Source organism: Cladophialophora bantiana, assembly GCF_000835475.1.
Source record: "Cladophialophora bantiana CBS 173.52 unplaced genomic scaffold supercont1.14, whole genome shotgun sequence".
NCBI classification, from domain to species: Eukaryota; Fungi; Ascomycota; class Eurotiomycetes; order Chaetothyriales; family Herpotrichiellaceae; genus Cladophialophora; species Cladophialophora bantiana.
The window spans coordinates 569,762-588,461 of record NW_015971588.1 but is presented as its reverse complement, the minus strand read 5'-3'; the positions used below and the strand labels follow the sequence as shown (position 1 = coordinate 588,461).

The window sequence follows — 18,700 nt, the reverse complement described above, 5'->3', positions numbered from 1 at the left end:
CCTATTAGCGACAAGATTTTGTGTTGTTCTCCAACACACACTGCCATCTTCTTGACTCCCAACTCCCGTCCAACAGTGATGTTGGTTTTCTCAGTACCAGGCCCATCTCCATACACAGTAATCCACACACTCAGCAGGCGTGATATTCGTGGTCCGTCCGATGAGTTCGCAACTACATCTGGACGGAGGCTCAGCATTGCTGGTCGTGTCATAGGTGGCTGTCGGCTGGGAAACGGTGATGTCTGTGTTTGGCTGTTGATAGCCTCTTACCGCGAGGGTGGGCGCAGTGAACAAGGAGACAAGGACCATGGCTGCTATGAGGAGGGTAGTGGTCGCGGCACCACCGTTCAGCTCCATTTCCCGCCCGACGTCGCCCCTCAAGGTGTGCGGCGGTCGTAGGTGGTGTCGTGGATTTGCTTGGACGAACTGCGAGTGGAGATCACTCGATGTTGTGAAAATGGTAGTGCCCTTCGTCGTTGATGCCAAACGGGGTATCTGATGTTGTCATGCTGTAACCAGGAAAATAGCATCCACTTCACTGGCAAACACAGGCGACGCGTCGCTGCCGCACCACACTCGGACGCAAAGCCCGTCACGCCGATAAAAGAACCTCGAGTCCGAAATGCAGTCCTTGACCTGGCCGCCATTCACGAGTTGAAAATCCTACTATAAAGCAACTCATGTCTCCCCATCCACAGATCCATGCTTGGGACTACCTGGCCCGCCTCTTCCGGTCTCATCAACCAAACTTTCTCCAGACAACCACTCAGCAGCTCTTGCAGTTCTTTGGATGCGAGTACGTTCTGTGCCATATAAGGCCCCATCACGGACGCCCGAACCCCTGCGCTGATAACCGCTTTGGAGTGGTTGAGGAGGAAGAGGTAACCGGATTCTTCTAAGTTGAGACCGAGGGAGAGACAGATGGCGCCCCAGAGAGGAGCAAGGTGTCCGTTGACAACGGGGATTTGGTGCATGTTGTTGTTGGAAAGGGCGGCGGGGGACAGAGCTGAGAGCTTTAAGTCTCGAACAAAGACTTCAAGCGCGGTGGCCGCTTCAAGTCCTTCCCCTTCCTCCCCACGCTGCACTTTCACCGCCGGAGCAAAAGCTTTCTCCCAAACACTCAGCAGTGCACGACCTTGAGCGATGCTTGCTCTCCTCGCAACGTTGCACGGCGTGCTCGCGTCGAGGTCATTATCGAGATCCACGAGCGCCAGTGGATCACGGAATGCCGCAACAACGTAAGGGACGCTGGTATATGCCATTGACTGGATGGAGAGTTTGAGGAACTTGTGGAAAAGGGAGAGATTTGTCTGTCCCGGCGTTGGAGGAAGATGTTTATGATGAGCGAGGAATGATTCTAGGCCGCTCGAATAGGCGAACGATCCAAGCGGAAGGGCTGAGTCGGAGAGGAGCATGAGATTGTGCGTCGAGTGGCCTATTGGAAGGGTGACGGGCAGAGAGAGTGGTACGCTTCCTCCATTCTCGCGGAGAACATCGGCGGTTGATGTTGAGCCCGGTGTTTCTATGCCTCGAAGGAGTGCTTTGGTGACTTGCAGCTGGACCTCGAGCTCGAGGACACGGGCGCGGAGAGCGTCCGCATCGTCCACTTTCATAGGTTCATCAATCTGCAAATATCTGATTCTCACCTTTGCTCCTTGACCCCGGTACAATCACCGACAATGCATATGCGATCCGGGAGGTCGTTGAAGTGTGAAGTGTGAAGTGTGAGGTGTGGGGAACTGCTTGTTGGATTCGACGATCCACATGCAAAAAGTTCCGACATGACTCCAACCAACTGCGCTTCAAATACCGAACAAGCTGCTTCTATTGCTGCTGCATGTCTTAACAGCCGTAAAAAAGGGTCTTGGGCCCTCCCTTGACTTACAATCATGCCTGGCAGACATATACTTGATGCTCTTGCTTTACTGAGTGTATCGCGAAATGTTGCGGCGAAACATTTGGATATTCGACTTGCTCAAGCTAGAGTCTATGGTCAATCTTCCTCCGTCGTCAAGGCCATACGGACTCAGGGTCTACCCATCTTAGCTACGTCTGTCTCACGGTTCGCTTCCTCTTCCCAGCCGCTTTCAAAGGCGCCGAAAGAAGGCATCGAACAGGACCACTTCTACGTCAGATCAGCCGAAGGATCCCAATCTCAAGCCTCTGCGGGTAAAGGGCTGAACGTTGAACAAGTTGAGGCGAGGAGGACGCCGCTGCCAGACGGGACAATACCGCCAAATAACAGCCTTATTGGAGGAGAGGAAGGAGACGGCATAACTTTCAATCAGGTTCCTGCGGGAGAGACACCCCAGCATCCATTACAGACTGAAGCTGCACAAGATCTCAAGTTGAACTCATCTACAGAGCCAAATCTCCCAGGCACTGGATCATTCGAGGCTCTGTCTCCGGATGCGGCCAGAAAAGCGCAGAGACAATCCGAGGACCAGATCCCTGCGACATCGGCCGAACCTCCGCCACGAGAAGACACCGCTCAGGAATTTGGGGTGGAACAAGAGCAGGATGTCTTCTACCAGCCACCAGACAGCGTCAAGCCGGTACTGTCCGCATTACCACGTATCCGTGTTCCTAAAACCGAAAACGACGTTCAAGAGGGGGATTCGCATATTGAACCTGGTCTTAATTCGGATGTCTATTACTCTGGCTCCAAACGCCAGGCAGAAGCAGAGGATGAGCCTTCGGAAGAACAACTGGCTCGACTATTTCGCAATCCAAGGAATGCGAGGACTTACGGGCAGAAGGCAAGATATGCCCCTGGCGGAGTGACGGCGAGACGCTTCCATACCATGAGCGCCATGCGACAGAAAACATCCGGTGCAGATGCAGAAAGCGTCAAGCAACTCGGGGCTGAGCTTGCCAAGGACGTCCAAAAGAGCAATGTAATTGAACCCCGTCTATGATTGACTGATCCTGACTGATTAACTGACAGATAACCTAGATGCAACGACCTCAGATTGCACAGCCGTACCAGATGCGTGAATCAAAGGTGCCGTCATCAAGGATGGGCCGGATCTTCGAATTTGGAGGGCTCGCAGCGTCTATGGCTTTTGGAGCTGTCAGTGAGAGTATCAGTCGATCAGGAGGATCCAATGGCTCGTTGATGCTGAATGCCGCAAACATGGAACGTCTTGTTGCCAAATTGTCCAAAATGCGAGGTGCCGCCCTCAAGTTAGGCCAAATGATGAGCTTCCAAGATTCCAAACTGCTTCCAAAGTCCATTCATGATGTGCTTCAACGCGTCCAGGATAGTGCGGACTACATGCCTGCTTCGCAGAGAGATGCAGTCATAGCCGCGGATTTGGGCCCCGATTGGCGTGAGAAGTTGTTCCAGCAATTTGACGAGAAGCCCATGGCTGCCGCCTCTATTGGCCAGGTTCACGGAGCCGTGTTCAAGGACGGAAGGAGAGTCGCTGTCAAGGTGCAATATCCCGGCGTGGCAGAGTCCATCTCTTCCGATCTCAACAACCTGGCTTTGCTGCTTACCGCCTCTCGCCTGTTGCCCAAAGGCTTGTACCTGGAGAAGACCATTGCCAATGCTCGTACTGAGTTGGCGTGGGAATGCGACTACGTCCGCGAGGCTGAATGTGCAAAAAGATTTCGGAAACTCCTCGCAGACGAGGAGAGCGTCTTCAAAGTCCCGGAGATCATTGACGAAGCGTCAGGCAAACGGGTCCTGACCATGGAGAGGATGGAAGGCGTTCCAGTCACCAAAGTCCAAAATTTCACACAAGAGCAAAAGGACTGGATTGGGACACAGATTCTACAACTCTGTCTGCGTGAGATCACCGAGTTCAAATACATGCAGACAGATCCCAACTGGACCAACTTCCTCTACAATTCGAAAACGAACAAGCTGGAGTTACTCGATTTTGGTGCATCGAGAGAATTTCCCGACAAATTCATTCAACTCTACATCAAGACCCTCGTCGCGGCCTCGAGAAAGGATAGAGACGCTTGCAGAGATTTTTCCATCCAGCTGGGCTATCTCACCGGTTACGAATCGAAGGCCATGCTGAATGCCCATATCGAATCAGTCATGACACTGGCCGAACCTTTCATGGATTTCAGCCCGGACATCTATGACTTCAAGGACCAAACCATCACTGACCGCGTTCGAGCTCTCATTCCCGTCATGCTGAGGGAAAGATTGGCACCTCCACCAGAAGAGACCTACAGTCTGCATCGGAAGTTGAGCGGGGCCTTTCTGCTATGTGCTCGACTGGGCAGTCGGGTCCGATGCAAGGAGTTGTTCGAGCAAGCGCTCAACAAAGCGGGCATGCAATAAGAACCGCTGAGGGTTCAAAACACCGAGTCATCGTCGTCCTCGTCGCTGTGTTCCAGAATCGTCTCCTGCAAAAGGCCTGGCCTACTCGGTGTCGTATTGCTTGGGCTCAAGGGGCGCAGCGAACCCGCAAGCGCGGCGACTGATAGTGGCGTCTTTCTGGCTTCCCGAGCCGCTTCTTGCAGGAGTGGTCGCGAAGCGATCAATCTGGCCTGGGCAGCAAGTCGTTGTTGTTCCTCCAGTTGTTTCTTTTTCTTTGTCTCTCTTGCCTTTCTATACGATATAGCGTCGTGCCCTTTGGCTGGAATTGGCTGCGGAGCGTTGCGATCAAGGCGAAATACAACAACGAAGGCGCGCATGGTGAAATGCAAGGCAAGCGCAAGTAGTAGTCCCAGCAGGACCGCGCTACTGAGAAAGTACCAGAGCGGCTGTGTAAAAGTTATCAGTTCATTAGGGGGATCAAAGCCAGGCAGAGCAGACGGACCTCGAAAGAGGCGAAGATGCGCCATGGAATCAGCGAGGCATTGGCGATGATGAGCCCCATGTATACAAAAGGCGCGGATAGAGACGCTAGAATGTACCATATTCCTCTCAATAGGAGCAAGATAGGATATAGTGCGTAGGACAGGGTGGTGACGATGGAGGAGAGGACGGCGCTGGTGACAGAAAGCCATAGCTGCAAATTCGAGTCGCTGGTGGTGTTCATTTCTGGACCAGTCGATGGATCATGATGAAGACTCGGCGCCTGGCGAATCCCCGTCGAGAGATGGTAGAGGCCGTGACCGGAAGCAGGTGCGGTGCAACAATTGAGCGAGCGGCAGCAGCTGGTGAAGTTTGTTGTTTACCGTGATGTCGAACTGCGGCTCAGATAAGTAGGAAGACAGCGAGTGCCACCAAGTGCCACCAAGTGCCACCTGTGCTAGCTAACTGATGACGCCTTGCTCCCCGCAACTGTTCCTGAAATTAGTTGGGGCTTTAACTAACAGACGCCCCAACGCCCTTCTAGCGGACACCCACCGGCACCCACCCATCATTCCGAGCCGAAACCAGCTCCCGCTAGCGCAGCCCAAACGCAGCCTTCACTTCACTTGCCCCTCTCGCCCTCCTTCTGTCTTCGTTCAAAGTTCACTCAACCTCGAAACCAAACGTCACCAGAGCGCGGAGGCATTTCCACAAATCCATCAGTTTGCTGACCCTCCTGGCCCCGGCCGGCTCTGGCTCTGGTCTATCTCTCCATTTTGGAATTTGACACATAACACCGAATGCTTATACACCTGGAGCCAACAAAATTCCGCTCCGACTTCCTATCTCCTTGACTTGGCCCTCCTTGACCAGCCTCCTTCCTCCCCATTCCCGCAAGGTGTCGCACGACACTTGAATTTGCCACAGTCAAAGCTGACCACGACATTCACCATGGGCCAGCAACAATCGGCTGAGGAAAAGAAGAGCTCGGGTTCCAGATCTGGTACGCCGCAAGCTGAAAGAGAACGCAAGATCAACCGGAGGGTTTCCATCCAAGCCCTCTCGCAGGGCCGAGGCACTCCCGTCGACGCTTCTGCTACAAAAGACACCGCTGTTGCCCAAACCACTTCCCAACATCTCGAAAAACCAGCCTTGCAGCAGTACCTGCAAGCTTCCTCATCCGACACTCATGCCAGAACCGCCAAGGTTGAGAGGTCCACCTCGAAGGCATCCCGAGAGAAGAGGAATGAGCTGGAATACAGACAGAAATACCAGGCTCCAAGCCAGCCACCTCTTGCTGTTCCGCAGGCTTCGGGACCCATGGATGTACCCATGTTGAGGGGCAAACAAGAGATCATCGAAGAACGCTTCGACGAGAAGCAGGAGAATTTCCCAGAGGGCCATGCATACGAAGACCGACGTTATGCACCCGTCGCTCAACTTCGCCCTCCCCGTCTCCCTCTTCCCATCGCCGATGTGCCGATACCGGAATCGCCAACATTGATGCCTGTTGACAAGGGGAATGCTGACGTCCCAATCTTCGAGACCGACGATCCTCTCTCGACTGGGGAACCGCCGTTGAAAAGGCGGAGTTCTATGTTGAGCACGACCACCCAGTCAGAGGACGAGCTTGGCGAAGAATTGCAGCCTTATGCAGTTCATCCGACGACTCAAACTGTTCCGACTGTTATTGAGTGGAATCAGGGTGGGCACAAGGTCTATGTAACGGGTACCTTTGCCAATTGGGAAAAGAAATACAGACTACATCCGAGGTAGGTGTCTCAATCGGGGTTGTTTTCGTTTCGATGTCCTATATTCTGGTCCTAGCCGATGTGGGATTCCCAACTCGGTCATCCAACCCCGTTATCGAGAAATCACTATTTGCCCAGGTTTATTTTGCTGTTTACTTTTTTTCGATGTTGTATTCTTGAAGTTAACAGTTTCATTTTAGGAAGAATGCACCCGGCATGTTTACCACCATCAATCTTCCCTCTGGGACCCACCATCTGAAGTTCGTGGTCGACGGAGAGATGGTCACCAGTGCTGAGCTGCCCACCGCAGTTGACTTCAACAATTTCTTAGTCAATTACATTGAGATTGCTACCGAAGACATCACCAAGCCGCGAAGAGAAAGCGCCCAACAGGGCGCCAAGTCCGCTACCCTTGTGCCGGAGGAACAACGTGAACAAGCTGAATCCGGAGAGGAGACACCTGAAGATTCGGACGTGGAAGAACCGCATCTTGAGGAAATTCCAACGGGTGACTGGCGTCAAGTTGTACCACCATATCTGATCGATGTCGACTTGCCTGAAGAAGACCCGAAATACAAGGCTGCGGGCCAGATCATCCAAGAACTAGGCAATCCGCCAGCGCTACCGCTCTTTTTGAGCAGGTCCATCTTGAACGGTATCTTGCCGGTCAAGGACGATAACAGCGTCTTGACTCTGCCAAACCATACCGTCTTGAATCACCTCATGACGAGTAGTGTGAAGAATGGCGTACTGGCGACGAGTGTGACGACGCGCTATAAGAAAAAGGTACGTATTGGGAGGCATAGCGCCCGCAGGACGCTAACAATGTGTAGTATGTGACCACGATCTCCTTTAAGCCGGTTCCAAAGGCGCAAACGGCTGAATGAAGGATCTGGCTGGGGTCTCTTCCCTTTATGACTCGGTGGATATGTGTTCGCGTTCATACAATTGCTGGGCGTTCATGACCTCATGACTATGGCATGGGATTTTCTTTTTACGAGACAGCCTCTCGAGGAGTTCATGCGATAGAGAGGAGAAATCCCGCCGCCTCTCTCGACTCAGAAGACATGTCAGATTCATCACCATATAGAATCGTTTGGGTTCATTCAAATTGAAGAAATGATTCAGTCGTACCTCCATGCGACATACACATCGTCAGTTCGAAACCGTTGTGTGCAGGTGCTATCCGCCAGCTCGGTTTTAAAACCGGTCTGATACGCGAGTAATCCCGCATGGGCAATCATAATCCCATTGTCAATACAAAATCTTTCGTCAGTCGCATACACATCTCCACCTCTACTCCTCGCCATCGTGCCCATCATTTCTTGAAGTCGCTCATTGCATCCAACCCCCCCAACGATGAGAACCTGGTTCGAGCCAACATGTGCCATGGCACGCTCGGTGATTTCAACGAGCATGGCGAAGACCGTCTCCTGGAGCGAGAAACAGAGATCTTCTGCCGTGACTGGTTTCCCGGTATTGGGATCTTTTAGTGTGCCACTCTTCATCTGGGCGGCTAATTCGTCGACACGAGCCAAGATACCGGAGAACGAACAGTCCATGCCCTTGACGGCGTAGGGCAAGTCGACCAGGACTTTGCCGGATTTGGCGAGTTGCTCGATGTTGTACCCTGGCGCCGGGTCGTTGGGGATGTTCAACGTGCGCGCAAAGCGGTCCAGACAGTTTCCCACGGCAATGTCGAGTGTTTCACCGAATATGCGGTACCGGTTCGACGTGTAGGCTATCACCTGGGTGTTTCCGCCGGACACGTACAGGACGACGGGGTTCGTGGCGCCCGTGATCGATCGGCCCATTTCGATGTGGCCGATACAGTGGTTCACTCCTACCAGGGGTTTGTTCCACAAGAGGGATATCGTACGCGCGGCCAATGCGACGGATTGCAAGGGCGCACCCATCCCGGGCCCTTTTGTGTAGCATATGCAGTCGATGTCTGACGGGGTGAGGTTTGCTTCGCGAAGAGCGCTGGAGACGAGCGACGCGACGAAGCTCCGATGGTGTAAAGCCGTGTCCTTTGGCAGAAACCCTGCGCCGGGAGGGGCGTGATATGTGTGTCGGATGTTAGACAGGATTTGAACCGGGTTGCTTTTGTCTTTGGAGTGCAGGATTATGCCCACGCCGAGTTTGTTGGCGGAGCCTTCGAGGCCGAGCGCGATCATGGTACTGAAATGAGAGCTGACTGATGTTGGATTTTGTTTCAACGAGGAAGTCCGATGGGTCCTTGTCGCTTTCCTAAACGAGGGTTTGCTCCCGAATGGTGTCCTTACAGCAAGATACCACTGAAATTGTCGCCACAGCTCGTGAACGGGGTGCACGCTGTTCCTGGTCTGTTTGCGGCTGCTTCGACCGCTTTCACACCTGCGCGGATAGGCGTCTGCCCTTCATTGACTTGAACCAGGCCGTATTCTTGTAGCCGTCGAAGGTGTCGAGCAGCACCCGAGTCTTTTCTCGCAGACGAGATCCAACGGGAGACCAGGGGGTCTAAATTGGAAAAGACCACTGCAAACTTTCTCCCTAACCGTAATGATCGAGTGTGCGATTTTATTAGGTGCAAAGGGGTCCCCCCTCTCAAGATGTTGGCTGTTGGTAGAGCCTTTAATGCCAGTGTCAGCGTGGACTAGCAGACATGAAAAACAAGCAGAATTTGGTAAAAACAGGCTTTGACGAGAATTTGACTATGTCGTAATAATACTTGTACAGGTTCAGCACAGAGAACCGAGTGAGTTAGGCTTTGATGATCTGGTGGTTTGGGAGGGGGAAATACTCTCAAGGCTTTGACTTCATAATTTGGAGGCAAGAATGGACCCGATTTGTGAAGACTTTATTACTGAGTACTCGCCACAAGAGGCTCATGATGCTGCCAGATGCGGCAGCCAATCGGAGACCCACACATTTATCCGTTCTTGGCTGCCAACGGCTAACGGGTCTGTCATTCTTCATCCCACCATGCTTCTGCTTCTCTGGCTTCTCTCTTCCCATCCAACGGCTACCCATTCCTCTACCCTTATACACCCCTTTCTTGTTCCTCGCTCCTTCAACTCTCTTTCAGCCATGGAAGACGCCATAGAACCAGCTGAACGTTTGGATTTCGATCAAGCGACCGCAAGGTTCGTCGAATGGTTCACGGCCGCTGATGGGACTCGGTTAAGCCCTAAAGTCCAGCTCAAGGATCTGAGAAGCGAGGGTGCGGGAAGAGGAGCTAGTTCGCTGTGTCCAATCCTTCTCTGAAGGCAGTCCGCTAATCTCTCCCTTCAGTTGCTGTCGAGGACGTCGAAGAAGATGAGGAGTTATTCGCTATTCCTCGATCCCTTGTGCTCACAGTCACAACTTCGAGCATTCCACCTGCCCTGCTCGAACCTCTCAGCGAAACTGGAGCGTGGCAACCGTTGATCGTCACTATCATCTATGAATACCTGCGAAAAGAAAAGTCGCCATGGCACGCCTATTTCCAAGTACTTCCTACGAAATTCGACAGCCTAATGTTCTGGAATGCTGCCGAGCTTGACACTCTACAAGCCAGTGCCGTGGTTGATAAGATCAGTAGAAGTCAAGCTGAAGAGTCCTGGAAAGAGACAATGATACCGGTGATGCTATCACATCCTGAACTATTTCCGGTCCCTGGTCAAAGTGACTCAGCCAGGACAGCAGAACTGATCAAGCTTGCTCATATCGCGGGCAGCTCCATTATGGCCTACGCTTTCGATATAGACAAGGACGGTGACAAGGAAGATGCAAGCAATGACTCGGACGACGAATTTGAAGAGGACGACGAAGACGAGCCGCTCAAGGGTATGGTGCCTTTGGCTGATATGCTGAACGCAGATGCGGACAAGAATAACGTGCGTTGTCTCCTTTTCATCCGACTTCATTATGGAAAGTTGACTTGGGTTTTCATACAGGCACGTCTTTTTCAAGAAAACGACTACCTCATCATGAGATCTACGAAGCAAATCAGGGCCGGCGAGCAAATCTTCAACGACTATGGTCCTCTCCCTCGCTCGGATCTCCTGCGCATGTACGGCTACATCACTGATAACTACGCTCAATATGACGTCGTCGAGATTTCGCATGATCTTCTTCTTGAGGTAGCAGGCAAGAAGCATGCTAAAGATGCAACTTGGCTGAACCGTGCACAACAACTTGAGGAGATTGGCATTATTGACGATGGATATGCCATACCGAGACCTGCAGCAGAAGCCGGAAAGCTTGAAAAAGCCATCCCCGGTCAGATACACATGCTCTTGCGCGCTCTGTGTACTGAGGCCATCAAGACCCCCAAAGACACCGTCACTATCAAAGAAGCTGCGCTGCTACAGTCTGCTCTCACAAAACGGCTGTCGGAATATGGCACCTCTCTAGAGGCAGACAGGTCTGTTCTAGAGTTACTGGCTCGCTCTGAACCGGGGAATTCACTCATTCCCTCCGGCTGCGACGAGCATCGATATGCCATGGCACTGCAAGTGAGGATTGGAGAAAAGGAGATCTTACACCAGTTGATCGGATTATGTCAGGCCCACATTGCACATAAGAATCAGGAGATCACAGCGGTGTCTACAAAACGACAATCCAGCGATGACTCGGATAACAAACCTAAGAAAGCAGCACGAAAAGACAATACACGAGGTTGAATTTCTAGCTTGCAGTCGAATCATTCTGGCTCCGACCAAAAACGACAACAATTATAACGCGTCACTGGGACCACAAGTTCTGAGAAGGAACCTCGTCGTCCTATCCAACCGAACACACAGCGTCGGCTCTCAACGGGAAAGCTTTGTGATGTGTTCATCGTTTTCATTGACGAAGGCGCTGGCCTCGATACTATGTACAGTTCTATCATCCGCCGACCGGCTCTACCGCATTGACTCCGCGGTCAGGAAGCTAATGAGCTCTCCCAAACTTGATCCATCATCGTACAATGCCGCAAAAGAGGGCAACTCTGTCGTCATTGAGAGCCTAACAAGAGCCCGGATTCATCCGAATTTTGAGGAGAGAGCCCTATGAATTGTACTCTCTGAGACAGAAAAGGGAAAACGTGGTATCCAAAATAATCATGACATTTCAAGAAGGCGCAGGCGTCGGTTGTGCATACTGCCCTGCCGAAGAAGAGTGACTTGGGCCGGCGGCATCGAACTGTGATCTCCTCGCTGCTATCAGTTGTGCATCTGCGGGTCGGCTGCCGCCGATGAGATACGCCCGCTGGGACATGCGAGCAAAAGTTAAGTCGGGCAAAGTGGGATCAGCGTCAGGGAAATCTTCGTCGTCCGAGTCGAATTTAAACCGATCGTCTTTGGACCAATCATCAGTTGAGGAATCTCGCCGCATCCGAGGGAGCCTTCGATCAATTATGATACGCCCACCACGACCTATTCTCCGTCTGAAGGAAGGCATATGTCCGACGGATTCTTCATCCGCTGGACTGGCATACCGAAAAGGTGTCGATGGTCGGGATACATCTTTCATCACCACATCAGTACCATTTGGCAATTCCTGCGACTCTTCATCCGAGATACTAGCTGGCGGTGTTGGCAGGTATTCAGTCGCAGCCATCGCCTCACGGAAATGTTCACCAGGCGAAGGATAGTCATCTTCAAGATCAGGGGTAAGTGGTGCCATGGTCTTGTCGACAAAACCCTCATTCCATCTGATGTGTTTCTCGACATTGATCTGGATCTCCCTTTGGATTTCACGTTCCCGAGCAGCGGTAACATCTTCCAGCGTAAGCAGTTCGCGACCTGGACCAGGAGCCATAGGCATCCTGAGTTGCTGAGCGAGAGCGGCTTGGTTGGGTGTCATGCCTGGTGGCACCTTCTGCTTCTGAAATAGAGGTGAGTTCGAGTCCACTCTTCTGGGAAAGGGTTGCTTTACCTTTTGGTTGATGAGAAGGTCGTCGTCGCCCTTCATGCCCAATTTTCTCTTTGTGTCGCGGAGAGCTTGCCGTTGCTCGAAGACCAGTCTATCAACCTCGAGGGCTTCCTTGCGAAGCTGTTCTCTTCTCTTCACCATCAGAAGCATGCTTCTCGCGGTCTCTAGCTCCATACGGAGTTTCCGCAGCTTCTCGGCGCTCTGTGCATCACGATTCCTGGTCTTTCGGATCTGGCGCAATTCGCGCCGTCTAAAACATACATATGGATCGCTGTCGTCGGATTCCTGCCCAGTCTCGAATTTGAGGCGAGGAGCCAATGGGCGATTACCAGTCGCGGTCCGCCGTGTTTTCCAATGTTCATATATGAACCTGGAGAGGCTGCGGAGAAAAGGAGGGGTGGTGTCGTCGACCTGTTCCACAAGTTCTTCTAAAGGTAAGACAGGGGGGCTATCGACGGCAGCAAAAGGTTGTTTTGCCTGGGCGGTCTCTTCAAAAAAATTCATGACCACTTCAAATTGATCTTCGCTGCACGGTTCCTGCCCAGCAGGCAATTTTCCGTTGATTAACTTCAAAGCGAGCTCATCGTCTTCGTCCATGCAATACGCGACTCCTGCACAGTCTTCGACCGTGGCGGAGGAGCGGATATAGGTGGCGGGCTGTTGAAACCCTTTTGGGTAGAGGACGTCATACTGCACATCACTGGCGATAGTGGGTGGAGTGGGAATGTAAGCATCTTTGATTTTTGCATCTGCTTTGGCAATCTCGGATGCCTTGATGGCCTGTTGAAGATGATATTCCTGCGAATCTGTGAGTGTTGTGCCAAGAGGATGATGATGACTAAGCGGGCAAGAAAAGGACACAGCGACAAGAAAGAACGGTTGAGGCAGAGGTGAAGAGGACGAGGAAACACGTACTGATTCTTCGGCTTTCTCAACCCCAGTTTCTATAGCAGCACGCTGGGTTTCGTAGTCAGACGGAGGATCAACCTGATCCTCGCGAAAAATCTGGACATTTTGCTTGGAGTTGAGTTTCTTTGGGCGGGTGGCGCGGCCGCGGGTGGACATGAGGAATTTTCAAAGTGGTGACTGAACTCCCTCATGGAGCAGAGCGAGGAGTGCAGCCGCACCGTGACTCCTGCACCACCAGAGCGTGCAAGACCACCCTCAAAAAGAGTAGCAAAACAGGCTCGAAAATTCCTCAAATTGGCAACACTTGTAGTTTGATGCACGCTGACTATGAATCCTTTTTCAAAATGATGAAAAGGATAAAATTAGGACGACGATGGCCGATGGGCTGTGATGGCAGGACGGTGCTGGAGTTGTGGTGGGTGCAGGTGCAGGTGAACAGTGGGAAAAAGAGGGTGAAAACTCAAGGGCAGAGTGACGGGTGATGGGGGGGGATCAACTGGCACTGGGCAGCCAGGACACACCAGTTAGGAAGAGAAAGGGGGGCGAGTTGCGGGAAGTGCTCAAGTGGTACCTAGGCGGCCTGGAAGCTAGTAACTTTGGGCACTCATAGGGGCCTTCGGGGGGCCAGTCCCATTACCTCGTACAGCACCACCAAATAGTTTAGGCATCTGCAGTGGCAGCGTTGCAGCGCAGGCAGCGTCACCCGGCGCCCAATTCCTCCTGTCAAAGTCCCCAGCGTGACGTCCGTTCCACCGAACCAGCGAGCAGCCACAGCAGCCACAGCCACATGTGGCTGCAACGACTAGCCAATATAGGTTAGCTCACACGTGACCTCACAGCTCCCCACCCGATTGGGTGAATCGGCCACCGTTTACTTCCAACAAGACTCCCCATGCTCTTGCGGCTGCCCTGCAGAAGGATCAACGGCTTGAAACTCGTCTTGTGCCCTTTTTCAGCTTTCAATTTCCCCTTCTCACATTCACATCTCACACCCCTGAACTGCGCCTTCAACAGCGAGCCCATACTTCAGTTCACTCCCACGGAGTATCCCTCGACAACTAACCCCCATCTCCAACTGAGGCCGTCACATCCCCTCAGTTGCCCGCCATGGCTACGCCCGCGTTTGGGGCCCAAGCCTCAACGGTCGCGGAGCCCAACAATGCCGCCCTCTACGATGCTCGAAGACGGCAGCAAGTCACAGGCTCCCAAATCCTCGATAACATTGTCTCCTTCTCAAATTGTACGTTGCAGCCTTCAATTGAAATTAGACGCGGCTTGAGACCGTTGCGGCGAGCAAAGCAACTCCGCACGTGCTAACGAGTGCGTCTCCAATAGTCGATCGTGATGAGGTCGACAGACTGCGAAAACGATTCATGAAGCTGGACAAGGTAAGTCCACCCTTCACAGCGTACATTGTCGGGCGGTTGTTGACATGCGAGACCGTACCAGGACAATAGCGGTACTATTGAACGCGAAGAGTTTCTCTCATTACCTCAAGTATCTTCCAACCCCTTAGCGACGAGGTATATCGGCCTGTGCCCCTCCCTCTTCCTTTGGCTAATATCCTTACAAGAATGATTGCGATCTTCGACGAAGATGGTGGGGGCGACGTTGACTTCCAAGAATTCGTGCTCGGCCTTTCGGCCTTCTCCTCCAAGGGCAACAAAGAAGAAAAACTGAAATTCGCATTCAAGGTCTACGATATCGATCGGGACGGGTACATTTCCAACGGAGAGTTGTTCATTGTGCTCAAGATGATGGTTGGCTCGAATCTGAAGGACCAACAACTCCAGCAGATTGTGGACAAGACAATTATGGAGGCCGATAAGGACGGTGACGGAAGGATTAGCTTTGATGAATTCACGCAAATGGTCGAGAGTACAGATGTGAGCATGAGTATGACGCTTGGTGAGTCTTGGACATTCTGCAAAGACATTTTACCACCGACTCTAATATGGTGATAGATCAATTCTGAGGTAGGCATGGCGTTGCGGTCCAGATATCTCCGTGGCTGATCGGCGAATGCGACACATACATATGATGAGTAATGACCCAAGCAGCTCGAGGACACCCAGGTTTGCCATGTCGGGACAGTCCGCCACCAATAAAGGATGGCCAGTAATGACCTGTTCTTCCCCCTTGGTGTCTTTCTGTTTTTCTCCTCTCGATCCTTCTTCCTGGCACCCTCGGTCAGGGATTTCCTGCGTTTCCTGTTTCTGAAAGTCTCTCTGGTGCAAATGCAAGCCGTTTACACCCTGAAGTTTGCAATTCGAAGTCAATGCCAATATTCTCTTCTTATGGCTGCACGGAAGATGGCCCATGGAAGGGGAAAGAGTGTTTCCGAAAATTGTCAAATACGCGAAGAGGAAATGAAACATGTCAAATTCCGACCTCCCTCATCTTTTTATTCAGTCAGATTGATTGGGTTGAGTACAGAAGCCCTTGGCAACATCACAAGCGAAGTATCACTGGTGCAAGCTAATCGCCGGGTCATGTTGCAATCCCATGTTCAATTGGTCAGTAGCTGGTCAGACGCGGAATGTTACAAGGCACAGCCTGAAAAAACTGACGTCCTGTTGGTACTTTCTATCAAAAACCTTATACTGGTGGTCGGCATTGTGCCAAGGGTAAATACAGTCTCACTATCTACCTTGCCGGATCTACATACCTAGCTACGTAAAAATCTTTGGCCAATCATTGTTGAACCCATCTTCTTCCAATGGACTCTCCTCATGAGCACGAATATCGTTTGTCCTACGACCGTTTTCACTTTTGTGAAATGACGACGCCGGAAAGTTTTCCACAGCAGAACCGTAAGGATGGTTAAGGGATGGTCAACGGGCCAGCGATGACCCACCCAGTAGATCCAGGACGTTCTCGGCACGGTCCATCGCCCTTGGGTGTAATGATCGAAGAAAATGATTCTGAAAACCCTCAACGAAAAGTGCGTTGGTCGGCACAAGTGTGCTCGGAGAGACGGAGGGAGAAGAGCCAGAGCGGAGCCCCACCGTATAGTAATAGTATAGTATAGTACTTAAGGCAACAAATGTAGCGGCGAGAAAGCCAGAGTCAGAAAGGCGATGGTCTTCATTGGGGCGTCGTCCATACTTGCCCCCTGCCCGATCCTCCTCGCGGTACGGCTGTGGTGATGAGCGATGGTGCTGAATGCCAGTTCACCAAAAAAAAAAAACAAAAAAAAAAAGATAAAAAGCACTGAATCTCCGATCTCATCTGCATCTATGGTGATGGGTAACTGGAGTGAGTGGGTAGCGCAGACCAAAGTGACCTCATTCTGTAGTCTGTCCCTGTTGGATTGGTTGTGCGCGCTGCTGCTGCTTCCGGAGTGTTTGCAGCTGCCGTCTCAAGTCTTTTGCCACGCTGCTGAGCCGAACAATTGACCCTCGCCGGGGGTTCTTGTTCTTGGGGAATAATGCGTTGGTACTCGTCTATCATGCCCTTGGTCGTATTCACCCCTGGCTGCAGTGTTTTCACCGAGTGTATCGCCGGTCTTGCAATGTCGTGTAGCTTCCGACAATCTGGCCGGGGTTGGTAATTGGTCCTCGATGCTGGTCAGCGCCTTGGTGAAGTTTTCCAGCTCGTGCAGAACATATTCCTCTAGGAATAGGTGTTAATTGCTCCCGCGGTCCAGCAAGTCAAGGACTCGGAGGATGCAAAAACTGGCCCAATGTGATCAGTTGAATCTATACCAAGAAAGAGGATCTCTTCTCTATGCAATACCGCACAGAGCTTTCCACATCGCTATACACCTGAGGGTTGAATGGGGACATCATGTGGTTGATGCCAGGATGGCTAGTGTCAACCGACTGCTGCATTCTGTTCGATTTCCACCTTTCTGCTCTTCCATGCCGGCCCATCTTTGGCAATTAGTAATTACAGTTTTGTACCGATCAAATTCGAAGTCCTCAGCTCAGCATACTGGATATCTCTGGCAGACTTTTCGGGCAGATAATTGACGCCGCAAAGACACGGTACCGTTGTGGCTGTTGGCAATGAAGAAGACGTGCACAAGAAGACAGTGTTGTTAGCGAGGAAGGCTCCTGTTGATGGAATCAGGCGTACATTGCTGTTGTCTAGAAGTTAGCGACAGAGATGCCGTGTTCTTTTGATACATCGTGATATCGGCCGCGCAGATGTCTGAGAGAGGTCACTATTTATGCCTCGCAGTTAGACCACGGCTCAGCCATACGTTCGAGTGCCCTAATCCAGGGGAGTCCAGGAATGAGCGCGCGTTTGAGCATCGTGCCACTGTTGCATTAGTTTAGGTGGTCGCAGCTCCAGTCGCCTCTTGCGAGTCATCTGGGCCTTCTCGATTGCAAGAACTTCGTGATTTGAGTCAATGTAGAGTTGTCGAAACTTTTAAGCTTAAATAGCACCAAGCTAGCTAGGTAGCCCTTCGCTGTCACTACAATTTCACCGTCAAATCCGGCAGGTAGGGGCCCCTACGCCGGAGGCTCGCCCAAAAGTTAATCACTTCCTTTCCACCTCAAGTTCCTGAGCCTCAAGTGCGACCGACGTCGGATCAGGATGGGAAAAGATTGACCCAACACAGGTTCGCTGAAGGGAAAAAGGGGGGCTTAAGTGGTTGTATCGGATTCTTATCTGGCTGGGTAGTGGGCACCCTGCAAAATGCCAACTATTCTGAATGGGAGTTCGCTAAAAATGGGCACATAGAAACTTTACGAGAATTATGAGAGGGTCAAGCTGCTTTCCGCAAATGTCAGCGCCGTTGTATTGTTGCTATCGCTGATTTTGGTTGATTAGGTTGACAACAATGGGACGAGGAGTGTGAACTAAGTAAAATTTCAATGGGCCGGCGATGAAATGCCATTCTAAATGGCGCAAGGCAGGAAATTGAAGGTTACTTTCCTTTCTATGCCTTTCTTTCGCTCTGTAGACTAAATACTCCTTGTTTTTAGATCTTCGCAGAAGCGTCCACCTTGACCTTCTGACGAGGCTGACCAATAAGGGTCGCTCGAGTCCCGGCTATCACTTGATATCGCGAGACGAGGTTCAGAGGTGCGAACATTAAGCGGCCCATTTCGGACTGTCCGAGGTCCGTTCATAAGGGCTTTATATTGAATTTAGTGCTTCATTCACCCGCTCAAGTGTCTAGACTCCCTGTGCCTTATGACCAACCCATCTACAAACAAAGGAAAGTTTGGATTTATCTCCGGCCTCGCGGCTGGTGCTCCTGGAGGGCCACCTGGCACAGGAAAATGAATCAGCGAGGTGGTCTCATATTGTCTAGGATAGTGCTAGGTATAATGGACAACTTGAAAGCCGAACAGAACATACATCGGTTCGCTCTCGTGGGAAGCTTCGTCCGAATATGAGACTGTGACCGGACAAGCCCTATTTTGGGGAGAGCTTAAAGCTC

General features: G+C 51.8%; 8 protein-coding genes across 8 annotated transcripts; 4 read left to right on the top strand and 4 right to left on the bottom strand.

Annotated features, from left to right (window-relative positions):
- Positions 1–647: 647 nt before the first annotated feature.
- On the bottom strand, positions 648–1,613 carry Z519_09009 (uncharacterized protein; the record flags this gene model as incomplete). Its single annotated transcript, XM_016766735.1, has 1 exon — positions 648–1,613. The coding sequence occupies one exon, from the start codon at positions 1,611–1,613 to the stop codon at positions 648–650; it is 966 nt and encodes a 321-aa protein (XP_016617033.1).
- Positions 1,614–1,889: 276 nt separating this feature from the next.
- Z519_09008 (uncharacterized protein) lies at positions 1,890–4,303 on the top strand (the record flags this gene model as incomplete). The annotated part of the gene is made up of 2 exons (XM_016766734.1): positions 1,890–2,897; positions 2,957–4,303. 2 exons carry the CDS (start codon positions 1,890–1,892, stop codon positions 4,301–4,303), a joined length of 2,355 nt encoding a protein of 784 aa, XP_016617032.1.
- Positions 4,304–4,317: 14 nt separating this feature from the next.
- On the bottom strand, positions 4,318–5,006 carry Z519_09007 (uncharacterized protein; the record flags this gene model as incomplete). Its single annotated transcript, XM_016766733.1, has 2 exons — positions 4,318–4,728; positions 4,785–5,006. 2 exons carry the CDS (start codon positions 5,004–5,006, stop codon positions 4,318–4,320), a joined length of 633 nt encoding a protein of 210 aa, XP_016617031.1.
- Positions 5,007–5,713: 707 nt separating this feature from the next.
- On the top strand, positions 5,714–7,400 carry Z519_09006 (uncharacterized protein; the record flags this gene model as incomplete). The annotated part of the gene is made up of 3 exons (XM_016766732.1): positions 5,714–6,534; positions 6,714–7,299; positions 7,347–7,400. The coding sequence occupies 3 exons, from the start codon at positions 5,714–5,716 to the stop codon at positions 7,398–7,400; spliced, it is 1,461 nt and encodes a 486-aa protein (XP_016617030.1).
- A 237-nt stretch (positions 7,401–7,637) lies between these two features.
- Positions 7,638–8,690, bottom strand: Z519_09005 (tRNA N6-adenosine threonylcarbamoyltransferase; the record flags this gene model as incomplete). The annotated part of the gene is made up of 1 exon (XM_016766731.1): positions 7,638–8,690. The coding sequence occupies one exon, from the start codon at positions 8,688–8,690 to the stop codon at positions 7,638–7,640; it is 1,053 nt and encodes a 350-aa protein (XP_016617029.1).
- Positions 8,691–9,582: 892 nt separating this feature from the next.
- Z519_09004 (uncharacterized protein) lies at positions 9,583–11,159 on the top strand (the record flags this gene model as incomplete). Its single annotated transcript, XM_016766730.1, has 2 exons — positions 9,583–9,733; positions 9,787–11,159. The coding sequence occupies 2 exons, from the start codon at positions 9,583–9,585 to the stop codon at positions 11,157–11,159; spliced, it is 1,524 nt and encodes a 507-aa protein (XP_016617028.1).
- A 430-nt stretch (positions 11,160–11,589) lies between these two features.
- Z519_09003 (uncharacterized protein) lies at positions 11,590–13,458 on the bottom strand (the record flags this gene model as incomplete). The annotated part of the gene is made up of 3 exons (XM_016766729.1): positions 11,590–12,345; positions 12,397–13,191; positions 13,309–13,458. 3 exons carry the CDS (start codon positions 13,456–13,458, stop codon positions 11,590–11,592), a joined length of 1,701 nt encoding a protein of 566 aa, XP_016617027.1.
- A 951-nt stretch (positions 13,459–14,409) lies between these two features.
- On the top strand, positions 14,410–15,263 carry Z519_09002 (calcineurin subunit B; the record flags this gene model as incomplete). The annotated part of the gene is made up of 4 exons (XM_016766728.1): positions 14,410–14,542; positions 14,638–14,690; positions 14,752–14,825; positions 14,876–15,263. The coding sequence occupies 4 exons, from the start codon at positions 14,410–14,412 to the stop codon at positions 15,261–15,263; spliced, it is 648 nt and encodes a 215-aa protein (XP_016617026.1).
- Positions 15,264–18,700: the final 3,437 nt, after the last annotated feature.